The 25,191-nt window shown below is 38.2% G+C and overlaps 2 protein-coding genes across 2 annotated transcripts; both read right to left on the bottom strand.

Moving 5' to 3' along the window:
* Window positions 1-547: 547 nt before the first annotated feature.
* Window positions 548-14,303, bottom strand: LOC311085999 (polymeric immunoglobulin receptor-like). The gene is made up of 7 exons (XM_084118627.1): window positions 14,186-14,303; window positions 13,404-13,739; window positions 4,106-4,402; window positions 3,947-4,009; window positions 3,270-3,300; window positions 3,028-3,113; window positions 548-776 (listed from the first exon to the last, which is right to left on the bottom strand). Exons 1-6 carry the CDS (start codon window positions 14,271-14,273, stop codon window positions 3,050-3,052), a joined length of 879 nt encoding a protein of 292 aa, XP_083974753.1. The 5' UTR covers window positions 14,274-14,303; the 3' UTR covers window positions 548-776; window positions 3,028-3,049.
* A 1,413-nt stretch (window positions 14,304-15,716) lies between these two features.
* On the bottom strand, window positions 15,717-23,352 carry LOC311087051 (CMRF35-like molecule 7; the record flags this gene model as incomplete). Its single annotated transcript, XM_084120302.1, has 8 exons — window positions 15,717-15,832; window positions 16,040-16,137; window positions 17,689-17,764; window positions 19,822-20,048; window positions 20,192-20,273; window positions 21,171-21,515; window positions 23,126-23,170; window positions 23,331-23,352. 8 exons carry the CDS (start codon window positions 23,350-23,352, stop codon window positions 15,717-15,719), a joined length of 1,011 nt encoding a protein of 336 aa, XP_083976428.1.
* Window positions 23,353-25,191: the final 1,839 nt, after the last annotated feature.

The raw sequence follows: 25,191 nt of genomic DNA, 5'->3' as shown, positions 1-25,191 counted from the left end.
GCCTGATTTATATAATATTTTATTCCAAAAAACATGGCGAAAATAAATTTTTTTAAGGCTATTGACAGTATATTCTGATTTACAGGATAACAAAAGTAGATATCCATAAATCCCTCTGTAATTTTTTCCCCATCTAATATGTGAACACAATGAAAAAATAATTTTTAACCTGGCTTTATCCAATACTCAGATTTCGTTTTTTAAAATATATGCAAATTACCACATATTTAATTAGATATTGCCTAATTTGCATATTTAAATATTAAATTACAGAAAACTTGTAATACATTTTTTTTTTCTCATCTTAATGTCAACTGGGAAAATTTCATGGTGATATCTGCTAGTTAAAAATGTTACCCTATTCACCTGTTGTGTCTTGCCTTAATTCAGCATTTTAAGCATAAACATGTAAATTACATTACATTACAATATTTAATTAAAATATATAAATGTTTGTACTGATGTTATTCATCAGGTCTCACACACTTCAGCATCGCGGTCACTAGTTTAGACGAGCACTGACACCCTGTGGTGAAATAATCACGTGTTTATATACGTTGCTTTCTATGATACTTTCTAGGCTCAGTGCAAGTAGTCCACGAGGATTTCCTACCGCAAAACAAAAGTCTGCTAACTGCTAACAGTAGCAAATACAAATCTAATGAGTTTCACAAAACCTGTTATTTAGATACAAAAGTCCATTTTCTTCAGGTCAGTGTGGAGAATAGTCTGATCTCTAATTCTGTGACAGACAGAAATGCTCCATCATGTGCCATCTGAAAGAGAGAATAGATATAAAGATATGAAAACAGCACAAAGATGAACATATGAGTGCAAAGATAACAAGACACATCATGTAGATTTAGGGCACATTTAAAAAAAAGTAAACTATGTTTACTGTTTATAAAGCACATTTTTATTAATAATTTGATCCACTTATATTACCTGGTTTTAAAAAACTAAAGAAAAGGCAACAACACGTGCAAAATTGACAAAATGTTTAACAATGAATTCAACTCTATTACACAGATAAATAAATAAAGACATGTCAACGTTTAGGGTTATGATTATAGGATTATGAGGAGTAGAATAAGTTGACAGTTGCAAAGTTACTTATAGTCAGTAGAATGTCTGTTAGGGAAAAACTCAAGAGGAATCAAGAAAATATTTAAACTATTTATGTAATAATAATAATAATAATAATAGTATTATAGTATTATGTCATTTTAATTGATATTCAAATTAATATTAAACAAAACAAACATTTTCAATGGAAAATGTCTTTTGAAAAGTTAATCGTCTTAATCATAAATGTCCGTTCCGTGCCACCATCACCCATTGCCTCCTGTCATGGTTGAGGACAAGGATCTTATTCAATGTGTGCATTCACCCCTTATTGCTTTCGTGTCCTTGGAGCAACTGCTGATTCCACCCTCTCTTCTGTCCGCCAGTATATCCTAAATGGCTGGCCAGCTCAAGTCATAACAGATATCCAGCCGAAACATGAATTTTCATGCTGAAATGATACATGCTTGTCCCGTGGACATTGTGTCATTATCCCTGCTAAGCTCAGAGGACGAGTGCTGGCCATGGCGCACGAGGGCCATCTCAGCATAATCAAACTGAAGCAGTGTTATATTGATCTTGTATGGTGGCCAGGGTTGGACAAAGATATTGAGCTGCTTTTTCGGGACTGTACTTCATGTCATGCAAGCGAGCCACTGGGGTCTTTGCCTTGGCCAACTCGATTTTGGGACCACGTTCAACTGAAATCTGCGGTGAATTCTGTAATGTGCCCTGTCATAGTTGTATCTACACTCAAAGTGGCCAGAGGTTGTGTAACCCCTCCAGTTCGAACCGCCCACTCTAAGTGGGACTCGAACCCGGGCCTGTTGCATGGGAGGCTAAAGATCGCAGTCTCTAGTGTCAGTCGCTAGAGCGCCTCTTGAGATCATGGGATTGAGGTTTATACACACAGAACAAACCGAGCAAAAAACTCATTCATTCCCATGGCAATAACACAATCAAATAAGATGTGGGGAGGGGTATGACTGGAGGAATATATGTGAAGTAATGTGAAGTAGTTTTATTATTTATGATATTGTGCATGTGGATAATGTTTGTGTTGTGGATTGTGTGTCACTATGCCTGTACTGTACAACAAATTGCCTCTCGGGGATATTAAAGTTTAAGTCTAAGTCGCACAGCTCTCACAGGCCGACGTCTGTTAATCCGCCTTTCCACTGCACACGACATTCGCATATGATTATCGCATTTCGCCCACCAGCGGCAGTCGAACAAACTTTGAAATTGGTCGTGAAGCAACCGTCACCTCGGCTTATTCACCATGGTAAAATTAATCATTTTAATGAATGCAATATGAATACATCCACACAAAACAAATGACCCTCAATACATTTTATAGAGCTAATCAAAAGTGATTTAATAATTATAAAATAATTATTTCTGCCATAATTAATAATTACTCTTACAGTAATGCATTAACTAATTGTAAAGTACTGAACGTTACTGTAAAGTGTTTTTTTTTTTTTTTTTTTTGGCATGCATGTCTATGTCACAGGTAGTAATGCATTTTTGCAGGTATTAAAAGTCATATAGTTTATCAACTAAAAGTCTAATTTGTGTAGTTTTGTTTATGTCTGTGCATATTAACTTTATTGATGCTACACAACCCAGTTTATCTTGCAGATTTAAGACCCAAAATGAGAGATATGGGTGTAACAAACATGATGATCGATTAACCAAACACAACATGAACTAATGACAATTAATTCTCCAAATACTGACATTTCATCCAGTTCTACTTATGACCATTACAGATGTAACTGACATTGGGATTTATTAGGAGAATTGACAGGAAAGAGTAAAATTTTAGCGGAAAAAAATAGTGTCTCCAATACACAGGAATCTCCAGCTGACGGATTTATGTTCTGAAAACTTTGGCCAAAATATACTGCAATGAGGACTCCCTACTGCAAAACTAAACAAACAAAACCTGTTATTTACCGACAGACAAAAGTCCTTCTGGTCAATGTGGAGAATAGTCTGATCTCTTATTCTGTGACTGACAGAAACGCTCCATCACATGCCATCTGAAAGAGAGGATATAGAAAGATATGACAACAGCACAAAGATAAACATATGAGTGCTGAACAAGACGCATCATGTAGATTTAAGTCACAGTTTTTTTTTACATTGCTCATATTGTATTTCAATCAATTTGAATAATGAAACCAGTTAATACTAACGTGCTCCTCTCGGTGTCTGTGCTTACAGTTGCTGTCAGAAATGGAAAACAATTTTAAAAAAGTGGGAATAAAGCAAATCTTTATTAATTATTTGATGCACTTATATTACCTGGTTTTGGAAAAGGAAAGAAAAGACAACAACACATGCAAAAAATAGACAAAATGTTTAGAAATACAAAGAATTCAACTGTTATGTAAATAAATTGGTTACACTTATTTCGATAGTCCACTTTAGACATTCTACTAACTATGAGTAACTTTGCAACTTGTCAACTAGCACTTAGTATTAGCAGACTGTATGGTTACGGTTATGATTAGGGTTAGGGTGAGTAGAATAAGTTGACATGTAGTTGCAAAGTTATTTACAGTCAGTAGAACGTCTGTTGGGGGAAAATAAAGTGTTATCGGATATTAAGCAGACATTCTACTAATACTCTAATGATGATTGCTAGTTGACATGTAGTTGCAAAGTTAGAATGTCTAAAGTGGAGTATCAAAAGTGTTACCAATACATTTATAATCAATCAGGCCATGACAGAAAATATAAATCCTTATTAATATTTTCCTTATCAAACTGGTTGCTCTCAAATACTTCTGTGGTCATAACTGCTGTCAAAGAATAAAATAAAATGATTTATTATGAATTTATCATAACCACCAGTAAGACTCTGCATTACCTGGTTTTGGTGCAGTGACAGTGAGAACAGGAACATGTGGATCTTCAAGAGAAACATCAGGAACTGAACACAGAAAAAGATGCAAACATTTTTTAGCCTTATCCCCTTAATTGTCCAGCAGGAAAACCTATACAGATTTGATTAGTGAGTGAGTTTTACCAGTGACTGTGAGTTGAACAGAAACCTGCAGATCTCCAGCAGAGCAGAAGTACCATCCAGAATCACTGAGTCTCAGTCCAGTCATCAACACAGTGAAGGAGCTTCTCCCATCATCACTGATCTGGACTGATTGATTCTGGGATGTGTCAGTCCTCTTCTCAGTGTAACAGCTCTGATCTTTATATCTGCACCACTGTTTGAGTTTATTCTGATATCCAGAAGTGTAGAAACACTGGACACTGACATTATCACCTTCATGTCCAGATACACTGCTGCTCTTCACAGACACATCAGGAGCTGAACACACAGACACAAGACATTTGAGATTTATTAGGAATCAGGATCAGAATTATTCATCTGAATGTGAAACTCATCTCATACCTGATTGAACTGTGAGATGAAGCTGCTCTGTTTCATTTCATCATTTTGAAATATTCCTCCAATCTCCACAACACACCAGTAAGATCCAGTGTCTTCATGCTGCAGGTTTCTCATAGTCACAGTAAAGAAACTCTGATCTGGATGATCGATTACAGACACTTTTCCTTTGGTTTCATTAGCATATGCCAGAATAGAGCAGTAATTATATGCTCCCGAGTCATCAAAGCACCAGTATTTCTTGTGTTCTGTGTATTTCCTGTCATAATAACATGGAATAATGACAGATCCTCCAGTCTGAACCGTTAACTTTCTGTTTACTGATCCTGTTGTGCATTCAGGACCTGCGCGAAGAAAAGATCAACAATCATGACATAAAGAGTCATTGTAACTTTTTGTCAAAGCTTATTAATGGATGATGTTGAGATTATGTTTACATGCCTGTAACATTTATGTTTATATTTTTAAAAACCTACACATTCATGAAGAATATGAATACATTAAAAACAGAAAGAGAGAACACTTGCCTCTTATGAGCCAAAGAAACATCAAAATGAACTGCATGACAGTGAGGATCCGCTTGTGAAAGCGTTGCGATAATGTTTCTTCGCTGATCATCTCTGAACTCTAAAATAATAAACTTCCTCTTGTCTTCTCAGAATAGGCTTCACGGTTCTTCACACCATGAGGGGAAACGTCACTGACTCTCTCTATATATAGGCGGCGTTATCACTTGGCATTAACATGCGATCACTGTGAACTGATCAAGCAGATCAGAGTATCAGTCAATCAGGACTTATCAACATAAAGTGGCTTCTGTAGCTGGATAAATGATCGGATCCATATTTCCAGTGTAATATTTAGGCCCTGGTGCAAAGTCGACCTGAAGTGGTGGGGTTTCTTTTTAAATTTATTTTCAGTTATTTCAAATCTCATAAAACTAAGAGATGGAGATTGCACATTGCATAGATTCTGTGATCGAAATGGTAAAAAGAGACATATGGGTGTACATATGGGCATATGGGCGACATATCGCACAGAGTGACACACACACCTCTGCACTGTGATGCCTGGCAGATCATTTATAAGGCGGCTGGAGACAGAATTGTTTTTTCTCATCACTGTATTGCAACCATCCGACCCGAACCCCACTATGTTTTCGACAGGTACATCTGCATCGGTGAATGACTTCATCATTTTGCTGTAAAGGCCCCTTCAGTGGAAAACTGTCTCTGTTGGTCTGAATAGATCTGCACCAGTTTCCAGAAACGGGTCTGAATCCTGTTTGTGCCCTCATCGAAAAAACTAACAACGACACAAAACGTTTTCAGATTCCTGATGTCTGTTGACTCGTCAATAAAAACGCTGATTTTTTTTCCTTTTCAGGATTTCGGTTAGACTCTCAAAGTAACAGTAACAGCCTGTGCGACCAAGACTCATGTGCTGAGCTGTTTCCGAACCTTTAGAAACATCTTTTAAGACCCGACCAAATGGTCAGAGGTCCTCAATGCTATGTTGTGCTCTGCCATGAACCCTGTTAGCTTGATCTCTGCATTTTTCACTGCTGTATCTAGCTGTTCACTCTCTGACAATTTCTGCAAATGGGCTATGGATCTTTGAGCCTAGATTTTTCTTTTTGTCCTGATGTTTTTTCGATTTTTCGTGATTTTTTAAAACAGTGATCTCAGCCACCATGTGCACATTACAACACCGGCAGAAGGCTTTGGTGTCATTGCCCGAAACAGGTCTTAGCCATCCTGCAAAACTGGGGTCCTTTTCCCACTCAGTTCTGTATATTTGCTGTCAGTGCTTACTTTTAGGCTGCTCCATAGACTCTGCCTTCCTCTTAGTCTCATCTTGTCTTCACCTTCCTTTTCAGCATTAATTTTCTTACTCATTACTTTAGTATTGCTTTACTATCGACCTCTTTGAAACCGCTGACTTAGCGCCACGGCAAGAACGTCACCCTGTGTTGTGCACGTGAGAGAGAGTCAATCTCCACGATGATTGGCCAAGAAGACATAACGTGATTTTTTTTTTTTTTTTGTGAGATGAGATGGAAGACATGCGTAACACCACGTTTATGACACACATATTCTCCTCACAATCATGATGGTAAATGTAGGATCTACAGCAACGACCATGATTTGAAATATCACAAGATTCTGAAATTGTCGTACATTATGGGATTTTTTTCATTATTGATTGTACATCGTACAGAGGTCAAAATTATTGTACAAATATGATAATTATCGTACGTCTGGCAAGTGGCAACACTGACCAAGCCCTACATTACATAAGCATAAAGCTGTGGCATGGAGGCTGGAAACTTTTTCATCACAGACAATAATTTCTTTATTTTTGTAGATGTTTTTAATGCATTTTAAAATATACAAAACAAGTCTGAAAATAAATTGATAATGTACACCTAAATATTTACATACCATGTATCTTAAATATTTAGTGATTTGCATTATTATTTATTTGCTATTATTAGATTATTGCGGGGGGGGGGGGGGGGGGGGTGTAATCAAACAAAAAACAAACATAACAAATAACAATGTCTTTGACATTACAACTTTGCAATATGAATGCTTTTTACAATCAACAGTTTTCACACACATTTGGTTCTTTACTAACCCCTATACAGTAAGTAAACCACTTGGTTTGTACATGGAAGTACTGTACTTTCACTATGTTACCACTAGGAAAAGTAAGTTAATATATTTTTTTAGAAATTGGTAATAAAAAAAAAAAAAAGGTTTTCCATGTGTAATAATGCATGAAACATAAAGTATGTTAGCCTGTTTCAAGTTCAGCGCTGTTGTGGTCATATTTTCTCAGGAACATGCACCTGTGATAGAGAAATTAAACAATGAGATGAAATCACATGTTCAGTGTCTGTGTAAAACTTCCTGTGATCATTAACATCAACAAACCTGTAACTTCTCACTGTTTGTGCACAGAGCTGTAGGTCACCTCGTCCTCCACTGATACTGGGCTAAACTGGAGATATGAAAGATGATTAAGAAGAATACTGACAATTACATTACAGGACAAATCTCTGTGCATGTTCTTGTGAGTTCACTTACTGCTTTAGTTTTAGGTCGTACTGTCACAGAGCTGTAAGTCACGTCATTCTCTGCAACCGCTGATGATGAACGGACACCGTTTCCCTGTGAATAATTATAAACAAATCTGATTATAATGAGTCTCTCAGTAATGAGCTTAAACTCAAATCGGTTGTCAGCTCAAACCTACCGCGTCACTGTCTCCATCTCTGGTATTGTGGGTGTTATTTCTGTCTGTTAGTGAGAAAACAAATGTTATCAGTCCTTCCATTAGACAGTTCTTAAACATCAGCATCACTGACGGACATCCAAACGGGTTTGATTGACATCAGAGTTTGATGACCTATATCTCCATCCCTCCACCCATTAGAGGTCCAGAGAGGTGGAGCTGGACATCATGACTCTGCAGTGAGCACCACTTGTTTCTGCTGGCCTTCAGGACAAATGGACTCCTGTGATCTTTAGAACATTTGCGGTACATTGATAAACGCAAATTGCCATTATGTGCTGACAGCCTGACACTTTGAAAACAAACCCAAAGGTTTAAAAGCATCTCCGGTTACCTAACGTAACCTCGGTTCCCTGAGAGGTGGGAACGTGACACTGCGTCAAAGCTGACGCTTTTCCTCTGCTTATGAGTAAATGAGCGATCAAAGCTCTTACTCCTCTGTGCGTATCAGGTCACAGCACTGAGATTTGTGGACGACCTACCGCTGTTCTGAGACAGGGGACTGTTTATTATGTTATTATCGTGCTCTTGAGTGAGCGACTGGATCTTTTTCCATCTTTTTCCACCGCAGACCGCTGCTTTGAGACAGGGGCTGCTTATGTTGTGTGGCGGGAATTTTGCCTTCCGCACACGACAGACCGCCGCACTGAGACTGGGGCTGTTTATTTCATGTAAGTGCCGGGCATTTTGTCTTACGTTCACGACAGACCGCAGCACTGAGACGAGGGGCTGTGCATAGATCAAGGGCCATGCGGGACCTGTGCCGACATGAGAACCCTAGTTGCAGTCTCTGCAATCTACCACAGGGGGGAGAGCAGGAGAAGCCAGGCTTATGTCCTGAAGGGTTGGGTGAAAGAAATGAGGACGTCGACATGACATAAGGTCCACGGCTGTTATTGAGGGCAGACAGACTCACGCAGCGCTGCTTCTGAGTAGGCATCACCCAGGCAGAAACACCATGGTCTGGAAGGCATCTGAAAGAAATGTCATACTCACCAGAATCCGGGTCCGTCCCCCAGATGAGCGCACCTCAAAGGCGAGCTGTAGATGGCTTCTTGTAGCTGAAGGAAAAGATTCTAAGGCAATGGCTTCCAGCGGCACCTTATCGTGCGGGGGAACCCGCCTCTATTTTGCCCACTTGAATGCCATTGGCGGGCGAATTCTCAATTTCATAAGGTTTCAGTAGATTAGAGGAAGGAGGGGATAAAACCCCAAGCATCAGCTTTGATGCAAACGCAATTTGGGTCATATTCAAATAATGTAATATGAACACAAACCGGTGGAGGCAGCAATCGAACTCTGGTTTGGATCAGGCAGTCGAAAATCAAGTGTGAAAGCACCCTAAATTACCCCTTTTCCACCAAAAAAGAACTGGTTCGGAACTGGTGCTGGTTCAAAGTTGGTTCAACTTGCGAACCTTCTCAGAACCTGTTTGTTTTTCCACTGACTAGAGACCCCAGTGAACAACGTCATTACATCACTGTGTACGTTGCCATACGTCTTAGTTTTCCCAGAAACGCTTGCGCCAACTTCAAGCATAACAATTACAATGGCGGACTACATCGTCTTTCTGCAAATGTTTCTCCTGGCTTTGCGATCCTATATTGGGGTCAGAAGAAGACGTTTATAACACATTTGTGCTGTACGTCTGGATTACTATAGACGGAGATTACGTTCGAGAAGAAGTTCGACAATAACCCCTCCCCCAGCCCCCGACGTAAGCATGACGTGGTAAAAGAACGGTTCTAGTCCAGCAAAGAGTTGGTGCCGCTTTGGAACCAATTTTCCTGGCCGAGAACCGGTTCTTTGGCTGTCGAAACACAAAGAACTGGTTCACGAGTGGGCACCGGCTCCGAACTGGCACCAGCACTGCTTTGGTGGAAAAGGGGTAAATGATTGATGGAATCTGTCATATGTGACCCTGGACCACAAAACCAGTCACATGGGTCAATTGTTTGAAATTGAGATTCATACATCGCCTGAAAGCTGAATAAATAAGCTTTCCATTGATAGGATAGGACAATATTTAACCGAGATACAACTATTTGAAAATCTGGAATCTGAGGATGCAGAAAAAAAATCGAAACATTGAGAAAATCGCCTTTAAAGTTGTCCATTTATGTTCGCGATTGTGCTGCATTCACTCAAAAAAAATAAAAAAAATAAATAATGTTTTATACATTAACGGCAGAAAATTTACAAAATATATTCATGGAACATGACCTTTACTTAATATCCTAATGATTTTTGGCATAAAAGAAAAAAAGATAATTTTGACCCATACAATGTACTGTTGGCTATTGCCACAAATATACCCGTGCGACATGTGACTGGTTTTGTGATCCAGGGTCACATATATTAAAAAAAATGTATCAATACTTACTGCGCTTCTTTCTCAATATTATGATTGACACAACCACCATCAGCAGCAATAGAACAACTGGAATCCACACCTCCAGATACCCATAATGCCTGTGATCATGAACAAATCATGAAAAAGGTATTCAGTTCATCCTATAATTTGTAATTTGCTCATATACACATTTATTTACATTATTTGCTACACACATTTATTTACATTTTTTGCTACACTATATTTCTAAACTAAATACTGAATTGCTTTGAGCTGTTCAAATGACCTTTACAGCTTGTTGTGGTTCTAAACCATTTCACACCAGCCACAGTTGCAGTTTAACTGCAGTTCTGCTAAAATTAAAATAGATAAAGGCAACAGCATATGCAAAAGACGATGGCCTCACTCATGTAGCTACTGTTTTGCTGTAGACTATTCTTTGCTACACCAGTTACAGTCAAAAAATGAAAATAAATCCGGTAGCAGATGATTAATCTCAAAAACGGTGCACGCTTACGTTAACACTTACATTTCAAACAATACATCCATTATTTACATTGTCTCTGGTTAGAATGAATGTACATTTTTTAATATTATTGACTGCTATCAGGATGTGAAGAGAGTTTCAACCAGAATAACAAGAAGTGTTTATGAAAAAAAAAAAAAAAAAACTACCCTACCTTTAACCCTGGACCAAACCCCGGATACATGGAAACCTGGGTTGTTTTCCTTCATGTTTAACACTGCTTATAATTAACAAATAATCCAACTGCCATTTCACACTGTACACTAAATCCTGGGTTAATGTCCTTGCATATTTGTGGTGTCAGTGTCACCAATTGGACAAAATCCGCAAAGGATGTGTTTGCATAAATGTTCTAGCAATGCGTATCCTCATATTATAGGCCTATAGCCGAGGAAGGCTATAGCAGTGGTTTTCAACCTTTTTAAATAGTTATCAACAGAGTCACTGAAAAGGACAAATGCAGATGTTTCTTCATCTACAAGTAAGGATAAATCTTCAGCAATGACTGACATCAAAAAAACTAAAACTAAAGTTAAATTAAGAAAATAAAGTTTAGCGTTAGTCTTCACATATGTGGGAGCGGAGAAGAAGCAACTTTGTTTTGCTCAAATTAAGCTTTACATTATTTAGCTTATTTTAGCTTTACACATTGTTTTACCAGAATAAGATTCACGTCAAGTCTGATTTCCACTTGCAACTTTCTTCTCTTCAGCCCGACATACAGTGCTTAGTAAATGCTAAACAACGCCAACCTTTGCATTAGGTAAGTCACAAAGATTTTAGTTTATAAGGTCATAGGTCTATGTTATGTCCCAGAGTCTCTTGAGGCTCGGCCAGGCCTGGTTCCACAGGGGTGCTATAGTTGAAGCTGTAATAATAGGATATTGGCTAAACAGATTTGGCAAACGCTCCAGTGCATGTTTGTGTTTGCTCTCTGGAGAGCATCAAATGTTTCTCTTTACAATGTGCTTTTGCAGTGTTGAGCAATATAGCCACAAGTCCTCATTAACCAATGCAACACAAATAGTCGGGTCAGTTAAAATTCTTGCAGTGGGCCATGGAGACGTACGTGTTTGGGGTCGTGAGTTGGAAAAGACTGGGAACCACTTCTACAGAGGATGTGAAGCTGGCTTGAAACAAATGTTTTTTCAATGTGTGGTGTTTCCGTGACAAAGCACGTGAATATGAGGTATGATTGACCTTCGGTTGCCAAGCATGAAAGTGATTGGTTGCTAAGCATCTAGACATTCACTGCATCGTTTCACACTGCCACAAACGCTTTTTATGGGTAAAAGAGGTAACCCAGCTTTTAGATTACAAGTATGAAACGTTATTTTAATCTTTTTTGTTAAAAGCGATGTTTAGAACAATGATGTTTATCCTCATCCAATGGAGAATATTTCATCCTTAATAAAGTTTTTTTAAAAAGTATAACAATTTCTGTATAGTTAATTTAAAAGTTCTAATCTGTTTTTTCATGTTTTAATTTAAGCAATAAACATCCTATTTCAATACTCGTTCTGCTGCTCTTCACTGTTTGATCATTGTTAATTGGTTTTGTATGAGAGAGCTGCATTTCTGCTAAGAAATGACAGAGAGAAATTAATCTGATCAGAAAACTAAAGAAAAGACAAAAAATAAGCAAAGACAACACCACAAACAAAATAAAAAATCAATTAAATGTTCAGAAAGACAATAAATTAAAATCTGTTACACGGACAGCTAAGCATCTAATCAAGACCATGACAGAAAATATAAATCTTACATGTTAATTAGTTACTAACCTGTTTCTCTCAGATGCTTCTGTGGTCACAACTGCTGTCAACAAGAAATTAAGAAAATATTAAAGTAATTTATGACTTTGTCATACATCAACAAGAGTCTGTATTACCTGGTTTTGGTGCAGTGACAGTGAGAAGAACATGTGGATCTTCAAGAGAGACATCAGGAACTGAACACAGAAAAAAGATGCAAACTGTAAAAATGATCCACTGGAGGCAAGTTGAGAGATGAGAACCCAAATGCAGTTTATTATAAACATGGCGTGACATGAAAACTCAACATGATCAAGAACAGGACTCACAACAGTGGTTACAGGTAACAATACTTGACAAAGACACATTGCAAACAAGAGGTCTTAAATACACACAAGACTAATGACTAGACAAGGGACACCTGTGAACAATGAAACAATGACAACATGACACATCAGACAAGGGAACACATGGCAGGATCACATGACTTACAAGGGATCACTGACAGACAAGGAAACATGACATGAACAAACCCAAAAACAACTTATTTTAGTCTTTTTTCCTAGCAGAAAACCCTATAAAGATTAGATTAGTGAATGAGTTTTACCAGTGACTGTGAGTTGAACAGAAACCTGCAGATCTCCAGCAGAGCAGAAGTACCATCCAGAATCACTGAGTCTCAGTCCAGTCATCAACACAGTGAAGGAGTTTCTCCCATCATCACTGATATGGACTGATGAATTCTGGGATGTGTCAGTCCTCTTCTCAGTGTAACAGCTCTGATCTTTATATCTGCACCACTGTTTGAGTTTTTTCTGATATCCAGAAGTGTAGAAACACTGGACACTGACATTATCACCTTCATGTCCAGATACTCTGCTGCTCATCACAGACACATCAGGAGCTGAACACACAGACACGAGTCATTGTGATTTATTAGGAATCAGGATCAGAATTATTCATCTGAATGTGAAACTCATCTCAAACCTGATTGAACTGTGAGATGAAGCTGCTCTCTTTCATCCACTTGAAATATTCCTCCAATCTCCTCAACACACCAGTAAGATCCAGTGTCTTCATGCTGCAGGTTTCTCATAGTCACAGTAAAGAAACTCTGATCTGGATGATCGATTACAGACACTTTTCCTTTGGTTTCATTAGCATATGCCAGAATAGAGCAGTAATTATATGCTGTCGAGTCATGAAAGCACCAGTATTTCTTGTGTTCTGTGTATTTCCTGTCATAATAACATGGAATAATGACAGATCCTCCAGTCTGAACCGTTAAATTTCTGTTTACTGATCCTGTTGTGCATTCAGGACCTGCACGAAGAAAAGATCAACTTTAATTTGACTTATTTGTCAATGTTAATGACAAAAAAATTATATTTACATGCACTTGCTATACACCATTTCTTTTAAGTATCAGTAAAAAAATAAAATAATAATAATAATAATAATACGAAGGCAACACAAAACATGTGCTTGGACTTTTTTTTAAATCAAGATCACATCAAAATCAATATGAATGTATAAGGTAAAATGCAGTATTTGTATAACTAGTCACTATTTCTTTCAAAGGCACTTTTATCTTCACTTGGTTCATCTTAAATAGTCCAGTGGCATGACAAATTAACTTCTCTATTAATAAAAGTCTGTAATTATAAAATAAATATTGCAAAATGCTGTTTGAAATAGTTTTAGCTGGAGTACAGCATGTCATACAGCAGAACATGCCAACTAACCGTATGAAGAAACTCAACACTTGCCTGTTATAAACCAAAGGAAAAACACAATGAACTTCTTCAAACTGACATTCCTTCTGGAAAAAAGTTGCAATGTTTCTTCTCTCTGCATCTTTTTTGCGTACGTCTTCTTTTCCCTTTCTTAATACCACAGAGACTGCTTATCACTCAAGAGGGTTTGCCTATATTTAAAGCTCTAGCTGTATTAGACTCACTTCCTGCATCCGTGCTCTGTGGTTGCTCGTGGCAAAAAACTTTATTTACTATAAAATTTCATAATGCTTGATTGCAAATGTTACAAAAATCACAAATGCATCACCTGGACAAGAAGTCTAAAATTATTCTGAAAAATAATTATTTACTTTTACGTGCAATGCAGTCGACATAAAAGCGGTTCCTTCTGGTATTACTGGGTAGTGGCGATGTTTCCTTCTCTACTCATTTTACACTTACAGAACTACTGCAGTCGGTCACACCATAAATGAGTTGTGTGTGGTCAACACTTGTAAGCAAAAGACAGCAGGTGACAAACAACCTCAATTAAAGATTTTAATACAGCTTGAAACAAAATGTGAATAAAGCACTTTTTTAGTACAGAATTTAATAATGGAAAAATGCAGATAAAAAAACATGACAAGACAAAAATAACAAGAGTGAGACACTCAGTACTTCCCCTCTTCTAAAATCATTCACAAGTGTCTCACACATTTCCTTCACTGTGTTAAATAAACAGCGCTTATAGTAACACATCCATTCCACACTACACTACTCACTCATAACAAGTCTTGTACAAAAGCTGTGTTTTTACCATAATTACCGTAATTACTAGATGACAATCCGTGACGTTCTACTCAAAGCTGTTCTTGGACTCGGAATTATGCGTTTCTATGGCAGCGCTATCAACGCCAAACTGAATCTGCAGCAGTCAGGTGGTACAGCAGTCACATGGTACAAGTCAGAGCTTTCAGAGTTTACAAGTTGGAATCTCGTAATTACGATATTTCCGAATCCACCTTTACTTACAGACATGAAAACATGATAAACATGAAATATACAACATGAAAAATGCATTGAAATTAAAGATTATACTCCATTTAACTGTTAAATGTCAAATATAACCCCAGTTTCTCGATTCTGCAGGTCTTTCATTGACTAGAGTCATAGTGTCCATCAGCTCACTTTAAATTCTCCATCATCAGAATGTCCATGAGTTGTTTCCCATCACGAGGCTCCTCTGTTAGAGCATTTGGACCTGCTGAGCTGGAGCATTCAGGAAAATCACTGAGGTGTTCTTATAGTCTCCTTCTCTCCATGGACACATCTGCAAACAAGCAGAATACTATCAAATACTGCACCCAGAAGAACTTCATCAATATTTGCATCATTAAACATCCACTGGTCACCACAAAAGCTTTATATCGCAATTACCCTTTTTTAATTCCTAGTTTATATCTCACCATTCTGAGGGAAAAAAAGTCACAGTTGTGAGATAAAAAGTGCCAACAATTGCTTCCATAATAACATGCACCAATGAATCATCCTCAAAGAAACAAGGTTATATACACGAAGAAAGTAAATTGGGTGATGTGACTGTCAGATAACAGAGATAAACTGCACTGACTGTGGAATCATCGTTTGTTTCATTTGTCCTTTGATGCTTCTGCTTTTTCTCTGCAAAATGAACCAAAAAATAGTTGTGAAGCATTATTCACAGAAAAATGAGAACACAACCTTTTGAGTTTGAGGTTTAATGAAGGAAAACAGGTAGTCTACAAATTCAGAGACATCAGTTAAGCTTAGAAATCAGAATGGAGTAATGTTCCAGACGAGTTTGGAAGTAACCAATAACTTTTTAGGCCACTTAAAACACAAACTTACTATAATGTTTCCGCAACTTCCAAAGTGCCAGAGAGACAGTCATGACCAGAAGTACTACCCCACACACCACGAGAAGAGACTCCCAAACAGGACGACTGAAACAGACATGGTGTGTTAGTCGAATACCAATATTAGTGCTGGTCAAATATCAGGTTCACTTTATTTTGATGGTCCCTTTAACACATTCTATTATTAGTCTATTATATAGTAGATTATTAGTAGACTGGTAGGGTTAGAATAAGTAGTTGCAAAGTTACTTATCGTCAAGTCACCTTCATTTATATTGCACTTTTAACAATATAGATTGTTTCAAAGCAGCTTTACAGTGATAATAGGAAACAAGTAACAGAGATTGTTTTGGCTTTACAGCAGCTCTAGAATAAAGTTATTGTCCAGCTAAAGTTAGTTTTGATTGATTCACTTCCGTTCCGTTGCAAAGATCATTAGTTATTAACTTAGGGGCCGCTTACAAGACACCGCTCTAACAGAAAACCTTTAACGCACTCCTTCTGCTCATTCACACATCAACAGTGCCTGGCGGCTCGAGAACGCAAACCTTGAAACAGGTTCCAAGGTGGAAGCCTTGAAAAATTGAGAAAAAAAAGTTCTCTCTGCCCAAACTTTAAAAAACGCGAACCTGTGAAAACGCTGACGGCGTGCACATGCGTGTTACGTGTTTAGTCTATAGGTATGTGCGTTTAAATATATATGTGCGCAGGCGTGTAGTCTTTCTTTACAAATTGAACACAACAAATTACTTGTCTGGCCTTAAAAATGTATAATGCAGAATCATTTAGCCATGTGAACCGGAATTATTTTGACAGCGTTTTATCTTTGCAGAGTTAAAGGGAAGGGAAGGAGGCCTTATGATGTGTTATACTGTATGTATGCCAGGTTAAAGAAATGTGTTTTTAGTCTAGATATGAACTGACAGAGTGTGTCTGCTTCCCGGAAAATTTTAGGAAGTTTTGGTGCTAATTAGGAAAATGATCCACCACCAACAGTCGATTTTGATATTCTAGGTATTACAACTGGACAGAATTTTGAGATCGCAATAGACGTAAAGGACTAAAATGCGTTAAGATTTCGCTGGGGAGCTAAACCATTTAGTGCTTTTTTTATAGTCAGTAGCATGTCTGTTGGAGGAACAATAAAGAGTTAGCAGATATTAAGCAGACAGTCTACTAATACTCTAATGAGAGTTAGTTGACATGTAGGTGCAAAGTTACATATAGTCAAAAGAATGTTCAAAAGGAACCATCAAAATAAAGTGTTACCCAAATATCAACTAATGGTAAAAGAATATTCATTCATACACTCTTAAAAATAAAGATTCCAAAATGGGTTTTTCACAGCAATGCCACAGAAGAACCTTTCAGTGATCAGTTCTTAAAATAAACTTTATTTTCTTAGTGTGAAGAACATTTAAAACATCTAAAGAACATTCTTCCACTGTAAAGAAGCATTGAGCATTTCCGTGGATTGGAGCATTTCCATGAATTTTAACGGTTCTTCATGGAACCATCAGTGCCAATAGAGACCCGTTATTTTTAAGAGTGTATGTGACAAATCTGAGTATCGCTCATTGCTGAAAGCGTTTTATCCCTTCATGTGAAATCTGCCATGAGGAAATATACAGAGGTCAACTGTGAGGGTCATTTGTGCCCATTACAGATGGAGTCCGGACTGTTGTCTTCAGATACTGGACAGGAGACACTGTGGCCCCTGGCACAAGGACAGAGATCAAACGTGACAAAATTGAGCAGAGTTTAACTTCAGATCAGTGATGTATGGAAGCCTGTTTCCACCACGTGTAAAAAAATAATAAATAAGAATAATTGTGACTTTTTATCAGACAATTCTGACTTTTCATCTGTAACTGCTGGACCTATCAGACATAATTATTTGTTATATTTAACAATCTTTAAAACCCCTCAACCAACAACAAAACGAGACACCAAGGTATCTGTGGACAACCCCCGGAGAGCAACTAACACCCAGACATGAAAGCCATTTACCAAAAAGAATGTGAAAGACTCTCAAATAAAATCTATACCCCTTTTGAAACACACATAATGACCTTAAAAAGGACTCTTCCACATTCATTCTCTATGAAGGAACGTGCATATCTTCAGAACATTGTGTGTGATTATTACTGTCCTGTATAGTGTCTTTTGTATTGTATACAGTATGCATGCTTTATGATAGAACCACCAGTTAATGTAACCTGACCTAAACCATGTTAGGCATCTACGAATTTGTATTTTGATGATCTAAATGATCATGTATATTATATGTTGATACCTATGCAACATATTAGTATTACAAGAACAGTTGTCTTTAATAGTTTCTGCATCAACACCCAATCTAGTTACATATGCAAATTACCATGATCGAAAACAAAGATTTGTAAACTTTCCCTCTAAACGTTTAAGTTACCACAGGCTCACTGACCCCTATGAGAGACTATGCTCAGAGGTTAAAGCGCACAGATCCCACTTCCTTTTCTGCATCTTCTGGCTGCTGTTCTGTGGGCCTCGCCCGGCCCTCAGGCCTCGACTAATGCCAGCTATGTTTAAACAGTCAGACTAACATCGCAACTTCATCAAAATGTCTTCATTCAACACGGAAGAAATTGATTGCAACTTCCACACCATCGACTCACAGAAGCACCAAGATTTTATCCTGAGACTGCATCCAGATGCATTTTCAACAGCTAAGGCAATGCAAGTATCGTACAATTAACTAAACTGAGGTTTATTATAAGAAGTGGACCTCTCTTAACAAGGAGCTTTGAAGTCAGAAACTGATGGTTCTGTTCAGATGGTTAAATGACTCTTTTCCTTGCTTCATTCCCTGTTTCTGTTTCCAGTTTCATTCACTTTCACTTTCCATTTTACTCATGCAGGATTGTGTGTATGTGTTTGTTTAGATAGTTATGTGTTAGTGATTTAGTTAAATGAAACGGTGTAACTACATTCACACAACGAGTGGATTCTGGTCCCTTGCATGTAAATCAACGTCAATTTAACGATGCTATCACAGCTACATGCTAAGGAAAGCGTTAATTTTCTGTGGCCATAAAAAATATCCTTTCTGAGAGTTAAGACACGATCAATACTAAGTGTTCATTGGATGAACAGATTATTGATTGTAATATTAAATCAGCTACAAGTTATTCGATTAACTCATCCAAATATTTATAATTCATAATAACAAGTTATGATTATTTATATTTCCCTTTTGAGCTAATTTGCTACACTTCTCGCAATTACAAGTTTATATCTCACAATTCAGGCTTTACTTTTCGCAATTCTGAGTTTATATCTAAACTCATAATTTTAAGAAATAAAGTCAGAATTGTGAAATATAAACTCAAAGTCAGAATTGTGAGATAAGTTCATTAGAATTGAAAAACTCCCATTTCTGACTTTTTTTCTTGCAATTGCAAGTTTAGCCTATATCTCGCATTTATTTACTTTATTTCTCACAACTGCAAATTTATTTCTCACAGTTCCGTTTATGTCCTGCAATTCAGAATTGATATCTAAACTTGTAATTTTAAGAAATCATAAGTCATAATTGCGAAATAAAAAAGTCACAATGAAGTTATTTTCTATTCCCTAACAAACTTCCATAGTGATGCAATGCAGCAGCAACCATACAGAGCACTTACAACATCTTGACATCTAACATTGTGACAGCAAGTTTTGCATACACGTTTCTACAAAAACTGTAAGAATGTAGTTTGTGATGTTAGCGATAGGCTCTGTGTAACATACGTGTAGTGGCTTGTGGTGTGACTGACACATGAACAGCCCCATGCTGCTGCCCGGCTCCACACCAGTACCAGCCCGAGTCTCTCATCTCCAGCTGCGTTAGTGTCACAGTGAACATGCTGATCTTGTCATCGTGGATGAACACGTTTCTACTGCTGAATGTTCCTTCAGAATCCGTCACCATGCAGGAGTTCCAGTTCCCACTGCGACACCACCGCTTCTCACTGGACCTGCAGTGAAAACAGTAATACTTAAATTATTTGTATTTGTTAAATGTTTTTTAATTAAAAATATATATATATGAATCAGCAAAAAGTTTGGCATAGACAAAATTTTAATTACACACACATATATATATATATATATAGGTTACCTGAGGTTCTTACTGTAGAGACACTGAACAGTGACACTTCTGCCTTCATCTGCACTCACCATACTGTTCACCACTGACACACCTGCAACAAAACCACCATGAGTTACGCTGACTACTACACCTCTATGACACCTTCACAAACGCTTCAGTGGTTTATAGATTTCATTTAGGGATGCACAAAATATCAATATGTATCAATATGAGAAACAATCATTTTAAATAAATACAGTCAGCAGAATGCGGGATATGACCTGAACATTAAAGGGACATTGTGTAGGATTTTCTCCCATCTAGTGGTGAAATTGTATTTTGCGTTCAAACGAATAGTGCTCTCCAGCGCCTCGCTTTTTCAAATGCGTGTTGCATCTACGGTAGCCGTTATGTACCAAAAAGCTAAGCTTCTAATAGCACTTCATCGAGTTTTCCTTCGGGTGAACTGGTTTGTTATTTCAAACAAACTGCAACTTGACACAACGAACAAACGAATGTTACAGTTTTGAACAAACAAAACTTACAACCTTGTTTTTAGGGCCTTCTCTGCTATACTCAATAGCTGCTATTCATCAAAGAGCCTGTTTAACTTTTAACTATAAATGTTCTACTGTCTATATAATAAAGTACACAACCAAGCAATGAAAAAAAGCTTGTAATTAAGACCGTAACATTGACTTACCTGTCGAGAAGAAAGCAGGCAACAAGAAAGCAAGCGTCTCTTTTGAAAGCTTTCTCCTGTATTAGCTATCCCGACATTAACCCTTGTTTTTTGTAATCTCCGGTCACGTTTCCTTTTATGGTCTATTTTGGATATTTTCAACGACGAGGACTCCTTATCCTGTGACTCAGCACATGTATGGACTCCTCCATTATTAATAACCGTGCAGTGCAGCCTTTTAAACTTGCCGGGGCAGTGACAAGCGCCTCTCACTGCTCTGCTCCTCCGCTTAGTTGTATTTTCATTCATATGATTTTCTTAACTCACCTTGAATGACGCTGATATAAAGGGAGGCAGTGCTGTCAGCAACCCACATCCCTCCGAGCTCCACCCCACACCAGTACCACCCCGAATCCCCCTCCGTCAGGTTCTTCATGCTCACGGTGAACACATGCTGAGTGGGGTCATCCGCGATCGTCACCCTTCCCTTGATGTTAGGGGTTGATGTGGGGTCATCGGTGCGTGCCAGGCTGGAGCAGAAGTCCTTCATCCGGCCGTAGCACCAGTACTTCACGTGGCTGATATACTGCGGGTTATAGTGACACGGGACAGTGACGGATTGACCCTCCAGCACAGACAGATCTCCTACAGTCGTCACGGTGCAGTAAGAACCTAAAAACAGATCGAACCAGATAACGGACAGATAATGACACCACTTTACAATAAGGTCTCAGTTGTTAACATTAGTTGATGCAATAACTAACATGAGAAATAACACGTCATTTTTTAACCTTTGTTAATGTTAGTTCGCATTCACAGTGCATTAAAGGTTATAAAAACTGCATGCATTTTGCAGAAGAACATTGATTAGGTTGTGCTTCGGCTCTGCGTGACTGTGCGGATGAATGTGACCCTTCACAATAGATAATGCTTTACAGGGAACTCTGTTGGAGAGCTACATGATGCAATTTATCAGTTCAACAAAATGCCTTACCAGTTGAATAATAATCAACTGCCAATATTCAGCAGCCATATCACCCTGTAGCCCAAGACTGGTTGCCCGCTGAAGCTAAGCAGGGCTGAGCCTGGTCAGTACTTGGATGGGAGACATCCTTAGAAAACCAGGTTGAGGTGTTAGTGAGGCCAGTAGGGGGCGCTCACCCTGTGGTCTGTTTGGGTCCTAACGCCTCAGTATAGTGACAATATACTGTGAAAGAGCACCGTCCTTCAGATGAGACATTAAACCGAGGTCCTGACTCTCTGTGGTCATTAAAAAAATCCCAGGATGTCCTTCGAAATAGAGTAGGGGTGTAACCCCGGCGTCCTGGCCAAATTTGCCCCTTGGCCTCTGTCCATCATGGCCTCCTAATAATCCCCATATACTGATTGTCTTCATCACTGTCTCCTCTCCACCAGTAAGCTGGTGTGTGGTGGACGTTCTGGCGCAATATGGCTGCCGTCGCAGGACGATGCTGCACCATCTCCGCATCACGTTTACAACATTTCAAATCCCTGTTTTTTTCATGATTTCCGAAAAGCCAAGCCAATGTTGATTCTTGTTTTTTTACGAGCTCTGCCTGTTTATTATTCTCTTTTTGCCAGCAGACTCTCCTCTTTAAACGGGTGATTCCCTGGAAGTTTGAGATTAGCTGTTCCATGTCAAGCTTTCTCACTCGTGACATCTAACCTCTGCCACACCAGACACGGGTCAAAGTAGCCGGAGCAACTTTTCTCTATTTATTTATGACTTACTATTCTGCAATACTATTGACTTGAATGCACTGACAATATTGGATAAGAGCTGAACTGAGCTGGTTGCTTTATGGGTGAATTGAACTCATTTCACAATTGATTAACTTTACAGTTATTGAACCAAACTGAATCAACACTAAAGTGATTTCAACTGAATAATCACTGTTTACTATTGTCCTTTTAGAGCTGCTTTAAAACAGAATTGAATTCTGTTTGCATTATAGAATCATTATTTTCCTGTTTATCCCTGTAGATGGCTAATCTGTATTGTATAAAGCGCTGTATAAATAAAGGTGACGAGACACACATGGGCGAATCAGGGGCAAGACAAAAACACGTTTTGGAAGAAGGAACGATAATGCATTGACTCATTCACATTTTGTTAATTTTGAACAAAATTTAAATAATGTTAACAGATAGGCCTACAACTTGTATTAGTAAATGCAGAGATTGATTAATCAAAACTGTAGATGTATTGTTTATTGTTAGTTTAATCTTAACAATTAAACACTGGACACTGACATTATCACCTTCATGTCCAGATACACTGCTGCTCTTCACAGACACATCAGGAGCTGAACACACAGACACAAGTCATTGAGATTGTGATTTATTAGGAATCAGGATCAGAATTATTCATCTGAATGTGAAACTCATCTCAAATCTGATTGAACTGTGAGATGAAGCTGCTCTGTTTCATCCACTTGAAATATTCCTCCAATCTCCTCAACACACCAGTAAGATCCAGTGTCTTCATGCTGCAGGTTTCTCATAGTCACAGTAAAGAAACTCTGATCTGGATGATCGATTACAGACACTTTTCCTTTGGTTGCATTAGCATATGCCAGAATAGAGCAGAAATTGTATGACGATTTTGCATGAAAGCACCAGTATTTCTTGTGTTCTGTGTATTTCCTGTCATAATAACATGGAATAATGACAGATCCTCCAGTCTGAACTGTTAACTTTCTGTTTACTGATCCTGTTGTGCATTCAGGACCTGCGCGAAGTTAATATCAACTTTAGTTTGACTTTAATGTATCAGTAAATGTAGAAAAGAATTAGCAAAATGCATGTCATACAGAAGGATATGTAAACTTGTATGTGTAAAATTAATTGTAAACAAATAGAGAACACTTGCTTGTTATGAGCCAAAGGAAAAATACAATGAACTTCTTCAAACTGACTGTCGGTCATTCGAAAAGTTGCAATGTTTCTTCTTTCTTTATCTTCATCATTTCCATGCAAGTTTAAAATGTTCTGCTCAACCATTTGGTAGATCACTTTTTGAGTCGCTATTCACCTTATTTTCGAACGCGGAAGTAAACATGGGTCCAGTATCCGGTTTTTGTGCGGCACTTCCGTTTCCTCGCTTCCCTGGGCTAACTAACGATATCAATCGCAAAGGATTAAATGCAGAATTGACAGAAAAATGTTACACATAACGTAACAGATGAATACAACAAAGATCTAAAGCCCCGCCTCACCCAGTTCGGGTACCGGACCTGGTTGAAAACACTCATGCATCTAGCTGGCAGAGTGCCAACTTCGCCGGCGCCTTCAGCACCGCCCTAAACACGGCCGAGCCAGCGCTGGACTAATATATCTATGGAGGTATTTTTGTCATGTCGAATGTATTAATAATGCCATCAGAATGCAACCAAAGCACAGGACAGCAATAAGTAGATGTCTATAAATAATTGTAAATCATACAAAATAAACGCCATGATGACTAGATTTTATACAGAGGTTACTATGATTTTGTTTCTCCTTAAGAGTTTTTTATTGAGACTTCATAGCCCAGCCACTTTTCTGGTATCGGGTGGTCTTCTGTAGGTCTTGTGTTCACGAAATGAAAAGAACAAACATACGGTCGTTTCGGTGGTTTCTTCAAATGTAAAGCTTTTAACCACAGGCGAAGGGTAAAGTAGGTTTTATGTTGGACATTCGTTAGACATTCGCCAAGCAAATTAAGGGACTGTCTTAAAACTGCACACACACACAAATAAGCATTCCAAGGTGCGAAACCACGCAAAGCATACTAATAAAATGTAAATATGTGAATTAAGTGGACAACCTATTTTGCGTCAATACTGCCGACGTTGTCTTTGCTGCTATATATTTATGTTTAACATAGGCCTTCCACAACTCTCTCCCCATATGTCGAATATATCACCAATGAGGCTTATCATATGTCACCAAGCAGCAGCAGCGCCGCGTCAGACACGTTTGGTGTGCAGAGATATAGAAAACGCCACGCAACAGAAACGCCAAGTAAATCTTTCTTTTGTACCAGTTATTATGACAACCTCTAACTGCACAAACAATCCCGGTCTTCCTTGAAGCCATAACGATGAGTTAGTTGTTATGAATACTTGTTTGATTAACCGCTACGGTGAGCTCGCCAGTAACCGGAAGTGCCTGACCGGAAGTCTCGCACAAAATACCGTCAACTGGCTGCGTCCGTATTTCCGTTAAAAATAAGGTGAATATCTTATTGAAAAATGTGTGGAACTGAACTCAAGCTGACTGGGTCATCTCTACAACTTGGTTGAGGTATGCTATGCTTCAAACATCCACTAGAGGTCACTCTATT

The sequence above is a fragment of the Abramis brama genome (assembly GCF_963993115.1).
Source record: "Abramis brama genome assembly, chromosome: 7".
Lineage (NCBI taxonomy): Eukaryota > Metazoa > Chordata > Actinopteri > Cypriniformes > Leuciscidae > Abramis > Abramis brama.
The sequence above is the reverse complement of the archived record's forward strand: the minus strand, read 5'-3'. Positions and strand labels throughout refer to the sequence as shown.